Consider the following 16,002-nt stretch of genomic DNA (forward strand, 5'->3'; position numbering starts at 1 on the left):
TGTTTGGGATATTTTAAGGTGGTAGGTGATTTTTACATTGAGATATAAAGATGTATGATAACATATGTAATAAAAAGCTTTAATATTTGTGATATAAAGGTTTGGCTCGATTTAAAATGATTGTTGCGATTTAAATTTCCCCTTGATTAAGCAAACATGTGTTATTGTTTGAAGCAAGGCTAATTGATGAATTCTGGTTTGTTTACATGCAGATTAATTGAATCAATCCCACATCCAGATCCAAAAAGAGGAGCTTATATGAACACAAATGATTTTTAGAGCTGATGCTTTTCAACAAGAGAAACACTGTAAATGGTCCAGTCAGAAGGTTATTTATGTTTACACCATGGGTTTGTTACAGAATTTGGAGTTATACATCAGAATTGCATTAATAAGAATAATAAAGGTGTATGAAGTGATTAAAGGAATAATGTAATTACATTAATTTTGTTAAGCTTAGCATTTGTAAGTTTGCGTTTATGCTTAATGTATTCAGGCTAGTGTTTATCATACATTTATCATACAAACCACATTTTTTTCTGAAATGAACCCACTAGTTGTGAGGCACTTTATGCTTAATTTTCCACACAATGCATTGGCATTGTTGTGGTTTGCTAAAGGTGGAATCGATTGTGCAGTATGATCAATTGTGGTGCAGACATTGTGTGTTGGTTTTATAAGGGTGTGTGTTTTTTCCATCAGGCTGGACACTTCCCTCCGGCCGCTCTGAATCAGATGATTGGAGGACTGGTTGGGCAGCTTCTGACAGGAGCTGCTGGACAGACGGGTACATGTTTGCATTATACATGCATTTCTTTAACTAAAATCAATAACATAATGAGCTCTGAGTCTTTCAGTTTTATGCAAATGAGCTCAAATGAGGTCACCATATTCTTGACTAGAATGTTTTATGAAAAACTAATGTTTAACATTATGATGAGAATTACATTATATCTTACTTCTTTAATCCACAGCCAGCCAAACCGTAGCATCCACTGCACAAACGTTCACCTTCACCACGTCTGCTTCCACAAGCACTCCATTTGCCTCAACAACCACCACAAGTGCCTCTGGGCCGACACAGTCTAGCAGTAGCAGTAGCAGTACCAGCACTAGCTCCAGCTCCAGCTCCAGCTTCAGCACCAGCACTTCCCAGACAGGATCTGTACCACCGCCCCCTCAGGAAAACCCTTTTGGGGGAAACCTGGAGCAGTTGTTGGGCTCTTTGCTGGGTGGAGCTGTTGCCGCAGGTGGCCCAAGCCCTTCCATAACAGTCACAATGCCTGGGGTTCCCACCTTTATACAAGGGGTCACAGACTTCATGCAGGTAAATATACTTTATTTATCTCTTTGACTTTTCACATCTTCAAAACTCTAAAATTCCAAAAATACAAGTGTAACGAATTAGGGGGATGAGTGTAACGGAGGTACACTTCTCTGACCTCAAAAGTTACTCTAGCTACAGTCGCTAGAGACCATGGTCTTTAGCCTCCTTGTTAAAGCAACTGACTTCCATGCAAAGAATCGCCGGTTCGATCCCAGCTGCTCAAATTGGGCTGGGTGCAGTAGGACCGGTGGGTTACACCTGGGGGCTCATCAGGGATAGGAGTGAGGTTTAGGGGGGTTAGTGTAACGGAGGCCAGCTAGCGAAGTGCTATGCAGGTAAACTTTACTCCTCTGACCTCTAAAAGTGTTCTAGCAACAGATGCTAGAGACCATGGTCTTTAGACTCCTTGTTAGAGCAGCTGACTCCCATGCAAAGAATTGCCGGTTCGATCCCAGCTCAGATCATGTTTGGAGCAGTAGGACCAGTGGGTTACACAAGGAAGAGTTAACCCAAAAAATAAATTTCTCGCATCATTTACTCAGCATTTTGTTCACAATTTAAAGTCAACTGGAATGCTGTTAAATAAACTTTTAACTTTTTAACTTAATAAACAGAACTGCAACATTTGAAGCGTTGGTTAATCTAAATGTATCTGATTTGCCAATGTGTTTATAACACAGCAGAAATGTGTGATCGCTTCTAATGAAAATAACATAAGCACGTAAAAAGAAATCTGATTAAATTTGTGCAGATTATGAATGTACTGCTGCAGAATTTACTTTTTTAGTTAGTTTTTAAATTTCACTGCAATTGCAATAGCCTAAAATAATTGTTTGTGTGGGTAATGTTTGTTTATTTGGAATTAATTCATAAAACTGTAATGATTGTGAGGATTTTGTAGGTGAGGATATCTGCTTTTTTCACAAAAGCTGAAAGAACAGTAAATGATCTAAAGGGTTTTTGTATAAAATATTTTTTAGTGATGCATGAGTTGTAGAGATGCACCAAAAATACATTTCTAGATGCAATTGGCTGAAAACAGAAAGCAAAAACTATTTGTAAAGTAAAAATATTTTTAATAATGTTTAAATAACTTAAGTAATATAATTTAAGACTTTTTAATTGTAACTCATCAACTCAGATTATACTGGTAAAAAACACAAGTCAATAAAATAACCACATTTGTGATCATAGACCACAAACCATTCTTTCAAAATCACAGCTCCTCTTGACTTTCTCTGTGTGGAAAATATTAACCAGAAACCCGATACTTCTCCCAATTTTTCCCGTTTTTTGTAATGCATGTTGGTGTGTGTAAGAGTTTTATGCATCTCTGTCATCAGGCTTCCCAAACACTTTTCTCTCAGCCTCCTGCGGGACAGCCTCCCACCTCGACCCCCAGTGCTCCCACAGCACCACCAAACACAGCCAGCGCTCCCGGAGCCACAGCAGCCGCCGAAGGCCTGAACCCTGAGCTCTTCACCGGGATAGTGCAAGGCGTCCTGTCCACCATGATGGGCTCCCTGGGTACCCCTCAAAATGAAACCGAGAGTATTGCTCAGTTCATCCAGAGACTCTCCCAGACCAGCAACATCTTCACTCCTGGTACTGGAGACGCTATGGGTGAGCACTATTGGGTTGATGATTCTTTTCTTTCCATCTGAATGAGGAAAACTAAAGAACCTGCATATGTTTTTAGGTTTCTTCGGTGATCTTCTGGCTTTGGTGTGCCAGAACTTCTCTATGGTGGACATGGTGCTGTTGCTTCATGGGCAGCACCAGCCGCTGGGGCGAATCCAGCCACAACTCGCACAGTTCTTCACTGAGCATTTCCTGCAAGGCCGTGAGCCCACTGAGGCCAATATTACTGTATGTTTTAAAGTTTACCTTTCATACAGTACTGTTTATATTAAAGGTCTGCAAAGTTTTATAGATCACAGTGCATATGCTAAAGAGATAGTTCACCCAAAACTCAATATTAAATCACTGTCAATTGGTTCTAGACACAAAAGAAGATATTTTGAAGAAAGCTGAAAACCTGTAACCATTCATCTTCATAGTAGAAAAAAACAACTACTATGGAAGTCAGTGGTTGCATGTTTCCAACAATTTTCAAAATATCCTATTTGTTTAACAGAAGAAATGGTGTGAAACAAGTGTGAGTGTGAGGACAGAATTCAACAGATTATTTCAGTTATTTTCAGAGAAGTCTAATGCAAAATGTGCTTATTTAATGTAATTGACACTGCCATAATAGCAAATAGCCAAACTTTATTATTTTTTATATTTGTGACGAAAAACAAAACAATCTAAAGACCTTTTTTCAGGGTCTTAATGTCCTTAATCTCAAAAACAAAATTTTAGTCCTTCAAAAGTCATAAATTGACTGAAATATGGTGCTGTAGGTCTTAAATCGTTTTACACATTTCTTAATTTTCCTTTGTTCATGTATTGCTACCCAATCTGGACAACACCCATCCAATCACCAACAATTTATCCCAATAAAGCTTAACTTTTTATTTTAAATGTAAATTTGAACTCTATTTACCATAATGGTTTAATTATTTTCTTTGTAATAACATTTGCTTAAAAGTTTTCTATGTATTTACTGAACTAGACAGACTGTTGTGCATACATTTAGTTTTGTTCTAGTTTTTAAAACATTTGTCCATTTTTTTTTTTGTTATTAAAAAAATGTTATAATTAGAACTTGCTTGTTTTGACACATTATTTAAAAGATGTTGCTAAGAATTAACTAAATTATTTAAATGTTTTATTATTAAATTATTATTGTATTATTAAATTGACTAAATTATATATATTTTTTTAAGGGCAGATAAAAATCTTTTCCAACTGTGACATTTGTAAAACTCCTTAATGTTTAGCCCCATATGAGTCTAAAATTTCATTCATAATGGTCATAAATATGTCTTAAAATGTCTTAAATTTAACTTGGTGAAACCTGCAGAAACCTTGCTTTACTGCAAATACAAATGCATAGTTAATTTGACATAAATAAAAATATATGTATGCGTTACTACTTAAGCATATTTAGTACATTAATTTTTTACAAAGTTATGTATGAATATCCCACATTTTTGTCACATTACATGTTCCTACAGTAAAGCCTTGATAATAGTTTTCACACCAGTGTTGTGTAGAATCATAATGTTGTTTAATTAGGCTTTAAATGAGTTTAATTTGTTAGTTTTCTACGGTCTTATTAAAGGGATAGTTCACCCAAAACTGTTGTCATCTGCTCACCCTTGTTTCAAACCTGTTTTGTCTTACTTTCTTATATTAAACAGTTGAGGTATAAATCTGAAAGTGCACCTTGTTTAAAGGACACCTATGATGAAAATCATCTTTTGTAATCTATTTGGACAGAACTGTGTGTAGGAATAGTGTCCACAGTCATATTGGAGTGATGGAAACACAAGAAGTCTCTATTTTTTTAAATTTCCTGACGCTAAAGAAGGATTCAAATCCCTCCCATTTTGAGGCATACCGTAATGTGACGTAGGAATGTGGTTTCCCCGCCCACTGATTTCATTGACAGCCGCGTATAATCATGTCTTCGTAGTAATGTGTATAATCATATCAACAAGACAGGACGTGTGCAAAGAATTTTACCGTCTTTATCACCACAGCCACATGTCAGTACAATTATAAAAGAAGACGCTTCAATCCCGGTTTGTGGACGTTAAATCAGGTTTATTTTGTACATTAACATAACAGATGTCCATACAGTAAGATTTGACTTGAGATTTGAGTTGTTTGAATGATTCGCCGTTCGTCTGGATCTTTTGCCCGTTCGTGACGTCAACACGAAACTACCAAATAGTCTGTGTCGACTCCGGTAAAATGTGAATGCACCTTTCCCTTCAAATGCTATCAGAGTTCAGGTGTGTGGGACTGATCACGACTAAAGATGAGTGAACATTAATGAGTGAATGTTCTGGTGATTAATGCAATAGTCTACACTGCAACGGGAGATTCGTCAGTCGTTTGTTAACGAAGGCTCAGAAAAGACTATTGATGTATGGGACTTAGTCAGAGCTTGACAGGAACTTTATCAGTACACAGTTCATGGATCAGTTTCTTCCTCCATTTCACAAGTTTAAGTAACTGCGATTAAAATGGTCTCCTCCTTGTTGTTCTTTAAAAAAATGTTAGAACCTGTAACCATTGACTTCCAAAGTATTTGCTTATCCTAATATGGATGTCAATGGTTACAGGTTTTTAGCTTTCTTCAAAATATCTTTAGTGTTCAACAGAACAAAGAAACTCGTAAGTATTTGGAAGCACTTGAGGGTGAGTAAATAGTGAGTAAATGTTTATTTTTGGGTGAACTATCCCTCTCAACACTAGTCCAGGAATACCCCCATAAACTTCCCATCTTAAAAAATGTCTCCATAATCACACATCCTGTAATGAGTTTTAGGGAAATATAAGGGAAACAACTAAAATGTTGAGTGAAAGCAGTACAAAATACTTACAATGCTACACAAAAAAATCATAGGAGCTATTCTGGAGTGCCCAAATCAGCCTGAAAATCACACAGTTTTACTTTGAGTAAACTAGAATGAAAACAAGAAGTGACTCTTTGCAAGAAACCTTTCAGCTCAAAGCTGCAGATGGACATAAATGTAATAAAGCACAAGCAGGGTTATTCATAAAGTGATTGAAGTGAGTGTGCTTCTGCTAACATACACAATATTTATGCAGTTGATGGCATCACTGAGTGACAGCAGTGTACGCAGTGCATTGTATGCACGCAACTTGTATTGTCTGAATTTGAATGCCTCGACTAATTGGATTGTTATTGATTGTGAATAAGTACTTTTGCAATGATAACTGTAACATTATTAAAATATATTATAATTAATTATATATCAAGTAATTTGCTCTTTTGCCAAGTCTCTGAACTTGTACTTTATACACTTAAAAGTGGTGCATTGCAAAAAATTATTTTCTTAGATTTTTTTTTGTCTTGTTTCTAGTCCAAATATCTAAAAAATCTTAAATCAAGAAGAATTATCTAGACAAGCAAAACATATTGTCTTGTTTAAAAAAAATAAAATGCCAAAATGAAGTGAGTTTTTCCTGAAAACAGGCACAATAATCTGCCAACGGGGTAACCAAAATAACCTTATGTCAAAAGGAAAACAGTATTTTGCTTTCCCCATTGGCAGATTATTTTGCTTGTTCTAAGGAAAAACTTAATGTTGGCATATTTTATTTCTGAAAACAATATGTTTTGCTTGCCTAGAAAATGCTTCTTGATATAAGAATTTTTAGATGTTTGGACTAGAAACACAACAAAGTAAGAAAAGCATTTTTTTGCAGGGTGTTTCTGTGGTTGTGTGGAAATTTTGCATCCTTTTCCACTCATGTACAGTTTTGGTTTTGCTTTCTCTGGTCTGATTGTGTTTTTTTCCTCAGCCTTTTCTCTTTCCATCTCTTACTTTGCCTTTTTAAGTTTCTCTTTCTGTTTTAACAGGCAGCTGCTGATGACTTAATCGCTGAACTTGAGGAATACATCACAGAAAGCTTTGTAAGAATCTCTGGATCCATTTCTTGACTCAATGACAATGACAATTACTGATTTGTCAGTTGTTTAAAAGTTATAATGTTACAGCTTCAGTCTGTTTAGATATAAAAAAGACCTATATCTAATCGTTTTTCTTCATTTTCCTGGCAATTTTGCACAAGATCACTTTAATAATTTTATTTAGGAAAAAAATCAATCTAGAATGATTGTGAGGATTTTGTAGGCATCTACTTTTTTCCCTGAAAGATGAGTAAATTATCTAAAGAGTTTTTTATATGAAATATTTTTAGTGATTTGAGTTGTAGCTGTAAAAGAAATTTCTGGATGCAATTGGTTGAAAACCAAAACCAAAAAAGATTTGTAATTAAAAAAAGAAATCTCGTTAGCTCATAACTCATAAAACTCGCATTAAACTGTTTAAAAAAACATAACCAATAAAATAAATTCAATCTTTTTACATTGAAAAAAACTGCTTTTATCCAATTGTTCAATTATATTTAACGTTCTATTTATAAAAGTATCCTGAAAAAATTCTTTAGGCAAAACAGCTTTTCTGCAAAAATATTTAGGATCACAGCTGTCTACATTGACCATAATAATAAATGTTTCTTAAGCACCCCATTTCTGAATGGCCCTGATGCTGAAAACAGAAGTAATGAGGCTAAAAATTCAGCTTTGCCCACATGAGAGCAGCTATATATTAAAATGTATTAAAAAAGAAAACATTTATTCTGAGTTCTAATAATCTGTCTTAAAAATGCTGTTGTGACTCAGCATAAGAAATTTTATATCATTAGCCATTAATGCTTTTTTTTTCTCATTTAGTTTCTTATTGCAATTTCCAAATTTGCATACAGATGTATGGTGTAAAGGGTTTTCCACATTGGGTACACAAAACAACCAAACAAATATCCAGAAGTTGTAGAAATGAAAGGAATTTTAAAATACCAAAGAAATTCCATAAATAAATAAATACGGAAATTACATTACATTAATGATTCAAGGACATTGAGGACAATCAAAAGAATGCACTCATAATTGTTTTTGTATATCGTCAAAAAGAAAAACGTTATGACTGATTTGTTTTTTTTCAATTGTGTACCCTTTTGTTTTTCCCCTACACTATATACATATGGAACTGTGAGGATTGTACTTATAGCATCTTAAATGTTAATTTTTATTTATTTATTATTTTTTAAATAGGTCTTGTTCTTCTCATTACAAAAAATAATACACAAAATTAACGCATCTTTCTGACTATACATTCTGTATTAAGGAGAATAAATTTTACCTGTTTTTTCCAAGTCTCATTAAACTCCTTAGTCTGTAAACGATGATTCATTGTTAGCCCCTCCATCTTATATATTTCATAAATTATGTCAAACCAGTCACTAATTTTAGGTATTTCGAGCTGGAACCATTGTTGTGGCTTTTTTACAGGCTATCAGAAAGATTTTCATCAGTTTTTTTTTGTCAGATTTTTCTTCTAGCATAGAAGATTGATTCAATTCGTTTGAGCCACATAGTCTCCAGCAGACTGCATTTTTAAGTATCTCTTCTGCTAAGGGGTGACGATAAAACAAAAGATATTTTTCCAACCAAATTCCCTCCAGCCATTAATGTTTTAAGGAGAAATGTTTTTGTGCTCTGACAGTGAATTGTTGTCAGTGAATGAGTATGTTTTTACAGTCCTAGATGGAGTTGATATGCTTTCAGTTTTTATAGACTATCAAAGGAAATGTTTTTTTAGAAAGAAAAGGAGTGAAACTGATGCATGTTTGATATGTAAACCTTCTGTATTCCTCCTAGTCAACCGTGGCAGTCCGCGATGGAGTGGATATCACACAGACAAACCGGGCTTTTCTCAGACAGCAGCTCACAGGAATCGCCACCCACATTCTGCAATGCACCGGTATGTCTAGACGAGAAGCGTCAGAAGATGGCATCAGTTTCTGTGTCAGTTCATTAACCTAGCACACATTCACTGATGCACATTCACCAAAACGTTATAAATGATCCAACAAATATTGAATGCCATAAATGGTTTTCTGTTTTTCAGATCAGACATTTGGGCCTCGGCTACTGCAGCTGTGTAATCGCGCTCTCTTTGAGTGTCTGGCTCTCAACCTCTACTGTCTGAATGGAGAACAAAGTGCCCTTACTGCCGTCATCAACCACCGCATTGTTAGTACCCGAAACAACAGAAATCTGACTCCTACATCCCCCTCGTCTCGGTTATTCCTTTATAGTTCATCCTGCGACCTGCTCGCTCTAAATAAAATTGCGGGGGATACGTTTCCATGTTGGTGGGGGACTGCATTTATGCAGGAAACTTGACAATTAATATTCTGATTAAGGCGTTATGGGTTAGACACCTGAAGGAGTCATGGGAAAATAAAAAAAATAATTGTTTATTAAAATAGCATAGTACAAAAATATTATAAAGCTTGAAAGTTGATTTTTCTTAAACTTCAGGCAAACTCGAAGGGTGTTTGTGTACATCAATCAATGCAAACATGTTGAGGCTAATTTATACCTTCGCCTGGCGACCTCGTAGCAAACCTCCGCTGACTGTGCACGCACATCATGAAACGGATGAGGCTTTTATACTTGACCCATTCAACGTAGTGATATTCTTTAAAACGACAGGGGGTGGTCAAAAGAAACCCACCGTAAAGTCAGACAGATAAACAGAGAAGTAGGAAGTTTCCAGAAATATGTCATATCATTAATATCATTCAAGATTTTAAACTAATACTTTTTATTGTTTATTTTAATAATTATAAAGATTTTTATATCCAATCAACATTTTTTTTTTATCAAACTTTGATGCATCACTTGCTTTTGTTCATGTCTCGGACAGTTCTACCTATTTAAGTTTATTAAAATATTAGTGACAACAGAACATGGGTTGCTCTACAAATATATTTTTATTATGGCATTTATTTATGGCAAGAAAAAAAACAAAAAAAAAAACTTGCACTTAATAAAAAATACTGATGTTTTTTTACAGATTTAGCCCTCTCCACAATTCACACATTACTGTCTGGCTAGTGTGTGTCCTCTGCTTGTATGCCAAGGCAATAATGATCCATCATTATCACAACTAAAGCCTAGAAAAATAGGGCGTCAGTATATACTCAAATATTCCTTTCCATAATCAAAGAAATTATTTTGTTACTTCATTTTAGTTTTGTAGCTATTACATTGTTTTAAATTCAAAATTGTGATGTATACATCAGTGGAAAACTGGTGGAAACACATATTCTGTAATTGTGTATTAAAACCATAAGGGTCTCCAATTTTGCCATGGCCTCTCTTTTTGGTTTTAACAAACTTATTCCTCAAGTATTTCTAAATTTTTAACAAAAACTTTCCTCCTTTCCCATGGCTGTTGCAATTTCTAGCCAAGAATTATTGGTTATCTGGTTATCCCTATAATCACGCATGGACGGATCATAAAAATGTCTGTACAGGCGTACCTGTTTCAGACAAAATCTTTTCGAAATGATTCATATTCAACTCAAATTAAATGCGGCACTGTGCGAACTGTTTGCTCAAGTCTTAAAACATTTTATGCGCTCCAGCCGAAATCATGTCACGCACACCCAAATCGAACCTCCGCAAACTTTGCGATGACATCACATTCACTGCGCGCACTCAAGCGAACTAGCAAATGCGTCGAGTATAAACCAACCTTTAGTCATATAAGTGCAGGTACTTTGAATGAAATCCTAACTTGAGTTTCCATGTGTTCTCTATCAGAGGACGATGTCAGCGGAGGTGAACCCTAGCCTGGTGAACTGGTTAACCAGTATGATGACCATGAGGCTGCAAGTGATATTGGAGCACATCCCCATCACAGAGGAACAGATCACACATTACATCATCAACAGACAGGTTTGATTCCTCACATTCCCACTGTATATTTACATTTAATACAGCCAGCTGTGATGTTTGGTTAGTGTAGTGATTGATGTTGGTTTGCAAACTGGAGGTGATCAGAACCTATAAACTGTTACGCAATTTTATGAACAAAAGTAAGTCATAGTTGATGTACCATATTTTTAGGAATTAAAGTTCAGAAGGTCATGATTCACACTCATTAAATAATTACTTTATATAGCTTTATTTTACATTCTTGGGAGATACATAATGCCTTCCTCGTGTGCGTGACATAATCTTTTCACTCCACCCTTTTATCCCACAGTCAATTACATTATGTTATTAGTTATACGATGACTCATTTTCATTTCAATATACTGTAATTAACCACACAAGAAATATTTCCTTCACCTTTAAAATCTTTATTGTGCAGGAAAATAACATATAAATTCTCATCATTCACTTATTCATGTTTACGTCAATACAATGAAACAGTCCAAAGCATAAAAAAAAATTATTTAATTATTTGTATCATTATATACTCAAAATCTATAATTCACAATATTATCGATAAACAATAAAACATTAAAGAAACTCCTAAAGGTCCAATTCCTCATTCATTCCTCTTGGTGTAAGTGATTTTAATTTATGAATCTAGAACACTTCTCTTTGTAATAATCTTTTATTCAGATTACCTCCTCTATGTGACTCAAATACTTCCTCAATTCCTATACATTTTAGTTTTTTAACGTCGTGTCCAAAATCCATAAAGTGTCTTGCTACTGCCGAAGTTCTATCTCGTTGTCGTATACTTTATTTATGTTCACTAATTCACAACTGACTTGATGACTTCCCTATATATAACATTTTTGGCACGGACATTTAAACATATAGACCACATTATGTGTAGAGCAGGTAATGCAGGTTATTTTAATATTTTTACCTGTTACTGTGACTGTAGATGTGCATTCGAACTGAAGCGCTAGAAAACGTGCAATAGGCTACCATAAAAGGTGCGAATTCTATACAGTTTTGCAACGTTAAAGGGCTCCACAGTCTATTAAAATAAAACGTCTATTGTTGCACAAGCGTGTGAGCATTTTAGTGACTTTTCCACATGCACCATAGTACCGGTAAACTGTGCAACCCTAACAGGTAATGTCATGTTATTAATTGTTGATGTTCAATATATTGTTGTATGTAATGTCTGGAATTTAAGTTATACATTTTGAAATGTGGTGACACTTCTGTTCCTAACGGCTAATATAATGCAACTTTAAGTTTATTGTGTTGTAAAGTGCATTTCTCACATGACACAAGTTTGTTTCAGTTTAAACTCATTTGTTTATTGATTACATATATAAATAATAGTGAATCCCACTTTAATTTCTACATGTTTTTGATATTTTTCATTAGTTTTTTTGTAGTGTTTTTGACCTAGAGCGAAAATATGATTTAACGTTATTACAGTATTAGCCTGCCCATCTTGGCCCGAAAACCGCTGACCCGACTTGAATATTTTGGGGTCTTGAGTCTCTCAATCCAATTAAATATGAAATTCAGTTTCCTTCTTAGGTAATGGAAGAAATGAAGGAAAATGGTCAGAAATTAATCAGTTTCAGTATCACGACCCTTCCTTTCATTAGGCACATTTATTCACATCAGTGGCAAAAATATAAATCAGTTTTCTGATATTTAAATTTAATGCACAGTCCTCTTTTTTGTGGTACTGTTTTATACTAGTGCTATATATTATGATGATGATGATGATGATGATGATGATGATATGAGGATTTTATTAAGTCTTTTAGCTTGTTATATTGGGATTTCATGTGTACATCGCTCTTACAGAGTGAAGAATCTGTACAAAGGCCTACGCCGGATCCTGAGCCTCAGAATGTGGAGGTAAGTACATTTGAAGTCCAAGTTTTGGGATATCCTGCAACTAGACATTAATATATACATGGCTTTGGATGTTATTCTGCGATCTCCACTGTGTCCTCAGATGGGGGACAGTCTCTCTCCGACTCCTGCTACTACAGCAGAAGAAGCTCTGGCCTCATCCCAGGACACAGGAGCAGTGGGAGCTCCAGCTAGAGATGGAGAGGGAGCTGTTGGAGGAGAGGAGACTGGGAGAGATGCTGAAGCCTGGGCTGCTGCGTTGCCCCCTGTGAGTTACTTGCACAGATGCAGCATCTTAGGTTAAAATCAGTGACATTTCAGCAGCAAACCTCTTCTTTGTTCTTCAATCTATAACAGGGTGTCCGCTGGGTCTTAAAAAGTCTTAAATTCACTGAAATATTAACGTGTAGGGCTTAAATAATGTTTAATGGGGCTTAGTTTTTCTTTGTTTATGTAAAGCTACCCAATCAATCCCACACACACCTAATCACCAACAATCCAGCTCAATAAAACTTAGCTAAACTCTATTTATAACAAATATCATAACAGTCTGTTGTGCTACATTTTAGCTTATTAAAGTTTTTTTTTTAATTTTAAGATTTATTTTTGGCCTTTTTTGCCTTTATTAGATAGGACAGTATTGAGACAGGAAGCGAAGTTGGAGATGGAGAGAAAGGGGGAGGGGGGGTAGTGAAATGTTCTCGAGCTGGGATTCGAACTCGGGATGCCCTGACTTGCTACTGCACCATATGTCGGCGCGCTAACCACTAGACTGTTGCGCCGACAGCTTATTAAAGTTTTATAGAGTTTTTTTTAAGTTATATTGACAACATTTGCATGTATACAACTAGGGTCTGCTTGATTTGACACATTACTTAAAATATGTGGCTAAGAAATAACTCATTAAAATTTCTTGATGGGCCAAACAAATAATTTTTTTTCTGCCTGGGCATTAACAAATCCTTTGCATTTAGCCCTATATAAGTCTGAAATTTCATTCTTTATGGTCTTATGTATGTATAGTTATGTATAAGGGATAATCAACTGATAGCTGTGTGCTAAAGGATTTTAAATGCATAATCCTGAGAGAACTCTGAAACTCTGCGAAGTCAGTTTAAATACTTTAACACACGCCAATCTATTGACTATCCTTCCTATTACGTGGTCATTTACCAAGTTATAGAGCAGTTAAAACTAGTTTTGCTCTTTACTGCGCAATATTTCATGGAATTTTTGACATTTGTGATATGTTAGATCTCCCTATATGATGTAGTTAAAAAACCATTCTTACAGTCCCTGCTTTAAAAAAAATAACAGGCAGACGAAGAGGAAGCACACGCATAAGAGAGATCATGTGTGTATGTATATGACACGGGCAAATCTAATAGCTCATAGTAACACATGTTAGCTACCTCTTATTTTTAAGCATTTCTGTTAGTTGGTTGATCAATATTGACTTCCTGTCCTTGGGATCACACAGGAAGTAAGGCTTTGGAAACTGTCACTGAGTTACTGGGGACTATGGTTACTACTAACATTTGAGGGAAGCAAACTTATTCTGAACTGTGATTTCAATTCTGATTTTATTGCACACCCTACAGCCAATCAGAATCAAGAACTTCAACAGACATGGAATAAATAAGGAATAATTGATTTCCATGTAAAAATCCACACACTTTAAGCCTAGTTTTCTAATTTAAGCCTAGTCGGTATTTTAATCCCGATTTGAGTCTTATTTGGAAGTTAACCAGCTCATCGACAGATCTGGCTGTGATCGGGAAAAAAATCTGAGGCTGCTCAGCGCTCTGCAATCTTTATGTGTGAACTACTGAACAACGCATCAAAGAGGCACACTGAAGCCTCTTTCTAATATCCAGCATGCTGAATAATCCAGTGCAGTCAGAGTATATAGATATTTCGGTTTTATTTGAAATTTTCAAATTACAAAAATTAAAATCTCTCTGACTGCCTCTGTAGTTCTAGTGTTAAAGCCATGTCTATCCACTTGAATTTTGCAGATAAGCGATTGATCCGGTGACGCATCCGCTGACTGACGATGTTTTTAAATGCTCCCTTGAAAGCTTGAAACGCTGTCAGTGATGTCAGCACACAAGCGGCCAATAGTGTTCAGCTTTTTCTGACGACTCCTCCCTCAACATTCATTGGCTGTGGTTTGGTAGTTTGACTGAGCTGTTGGGGAACGAGTTGTTGACAGATCATGTAGTCTGTGACCTCCCTTTTGTGGATCATTTACGTAGTGTCGCGTAATGTGAACACCACAGCGATTTAAAGACACAAAATCATGTCATGTAGTGTGAACGGCACAGCTACAGATGTTACTACTTCAATGTGTTCCTTTTGGCGCCATTCATACCGCGGCGACAGCGGTACTTGGTGCGCCAGCAGCTTTTGACCGCTGGGTGGCAGTTTAACCACAGATATTCAGCTTTGCCTTTCCACAACACTAAACAGACTTTTCTGTGCGTACCTTATGTGATCAGATGTGTTCAATTAAAATATAATTTTGAGTTAGTTTTCATAGTAATAAACATGATCTTATGCTCGGTCAGCGCGCTTCAAGTTTTGCCGTTGTGTGCTGTGTGCTCGAGCGGAAAAGCGTGTTACTTGTTTCATTGTTCAGTCAAATGAAAGCACTGCAGGGTTTCTGTTGAGGTGACAGCGGGGTTTGGGTTGTCAATGTGAGTATAGCAAACTTTTAAAGATGGAGGAGAGTACTTGTGGTCGCTGTTTCAAGTTATCCAGAGTTGTGTTTATAGATCTTGAATATCACAATATTATTAAAATTACAATTATTACATCGACAGCAACTCGACTCGCGCACACCAGTTGATTCAGTCGTTTTCTAGTGACAAACAAAAGAGTGCAGGGCTTCTTTTTTTTGTCAACCATAAAAGGCAGCGCGGTTTTTGGAACGTAAAGGCGTGCGCTTTGTGATCGGCCACTAAATGTACAACAAATATTTGTTAACTCTTTGGATGGTAACACATGCAAACACACGTTTCTACAGACGCATTTTGCCAAAGAAGCAAATTGAAAGAAGGATATTTCTGGTCACAGTTTCACACAGAGTTGACATTAACCAGCGCTAATGCAGATCACCTCTGTCTGGAGCCGCTTTATAAACTTAAAAAAGCAGGCTGTTGATGATTTAGGGTGGGCTACAACCAACAAACCCCTTTTTTATTTTATTTATTTTATTTTTTTGAAAATTACAGTTATTAATAGTTCTTATATAATATCAGCTTTTAAAATAGCCTACAATCTACGAATCAAACAAATCCAAAGACTTTCTTGATTTTGGTATAATGATAAC

General features: G+C 35.8%; 1 protein-coding gene across 2 annotated transcripts in view; it reads left to right on the forward strand.

The window, feature by feature from the left end:
• bag6 (BCL2 associated athanogene 6) overlaps positions 1–16,002 on the forward strand; it is a 47,096-nt gene that overhangs the window by 20,035 nt on the left and 11,059 nt on the right. Inside the window, exons 13-22 of one of the 2 annotated variants that reach the window (XM_056473306.1) lie at positions 703–787; positions 975–1,327; positions 2,671–2,950; positions 3,027–3,196; positions 6,831–6,884; positions 8,691–8,793; positions 8,941–9,065; positions 10,647–10,781; positions 12,618–12,671; positions 12,772–12,936. In XM_056473306.1, the coding sequence (XP_056329281.1) occupies positions 703–787; positions 975–1,327; positions 2,671–2,950; positions 3,027–3,196; positions 6,831–6,884; positions 8,691–8,793; positions 8,941–9,065; positions 10,647–10,781; positions 12,618–12,671; positions 12,772–12,936 (1,524 nt within the window). The remainder of the gene's footprint in view (positions 1–702; positions 788–974; positions 1,328–2,670; positions 2,951–3,026; positions 3,197–6,830; positions 6,885–8,690; positions 8,794–8,940; positions 9,066–10,646; positions 10,782–12,617; positions 12,672–12,771; positions 12,937–16,002) is intronic. The other variant, XM_056473307.1, reaches the window with a different exon arrangement.

This window comes from Danio aesculapii, chromosome 15 (assembly GCF_903798145.1).
Source record: "Danio aesculapii chromosome 15, fDanAes4.1, whole genome shotgun sequence".
Taxonomy (NCBI): domain Eukaryota; kingdom Metazoa; phylum Chordata; class Actinopteri; order Cypriniformes; family Danionidae; genus Danio; species Danio aesculapii.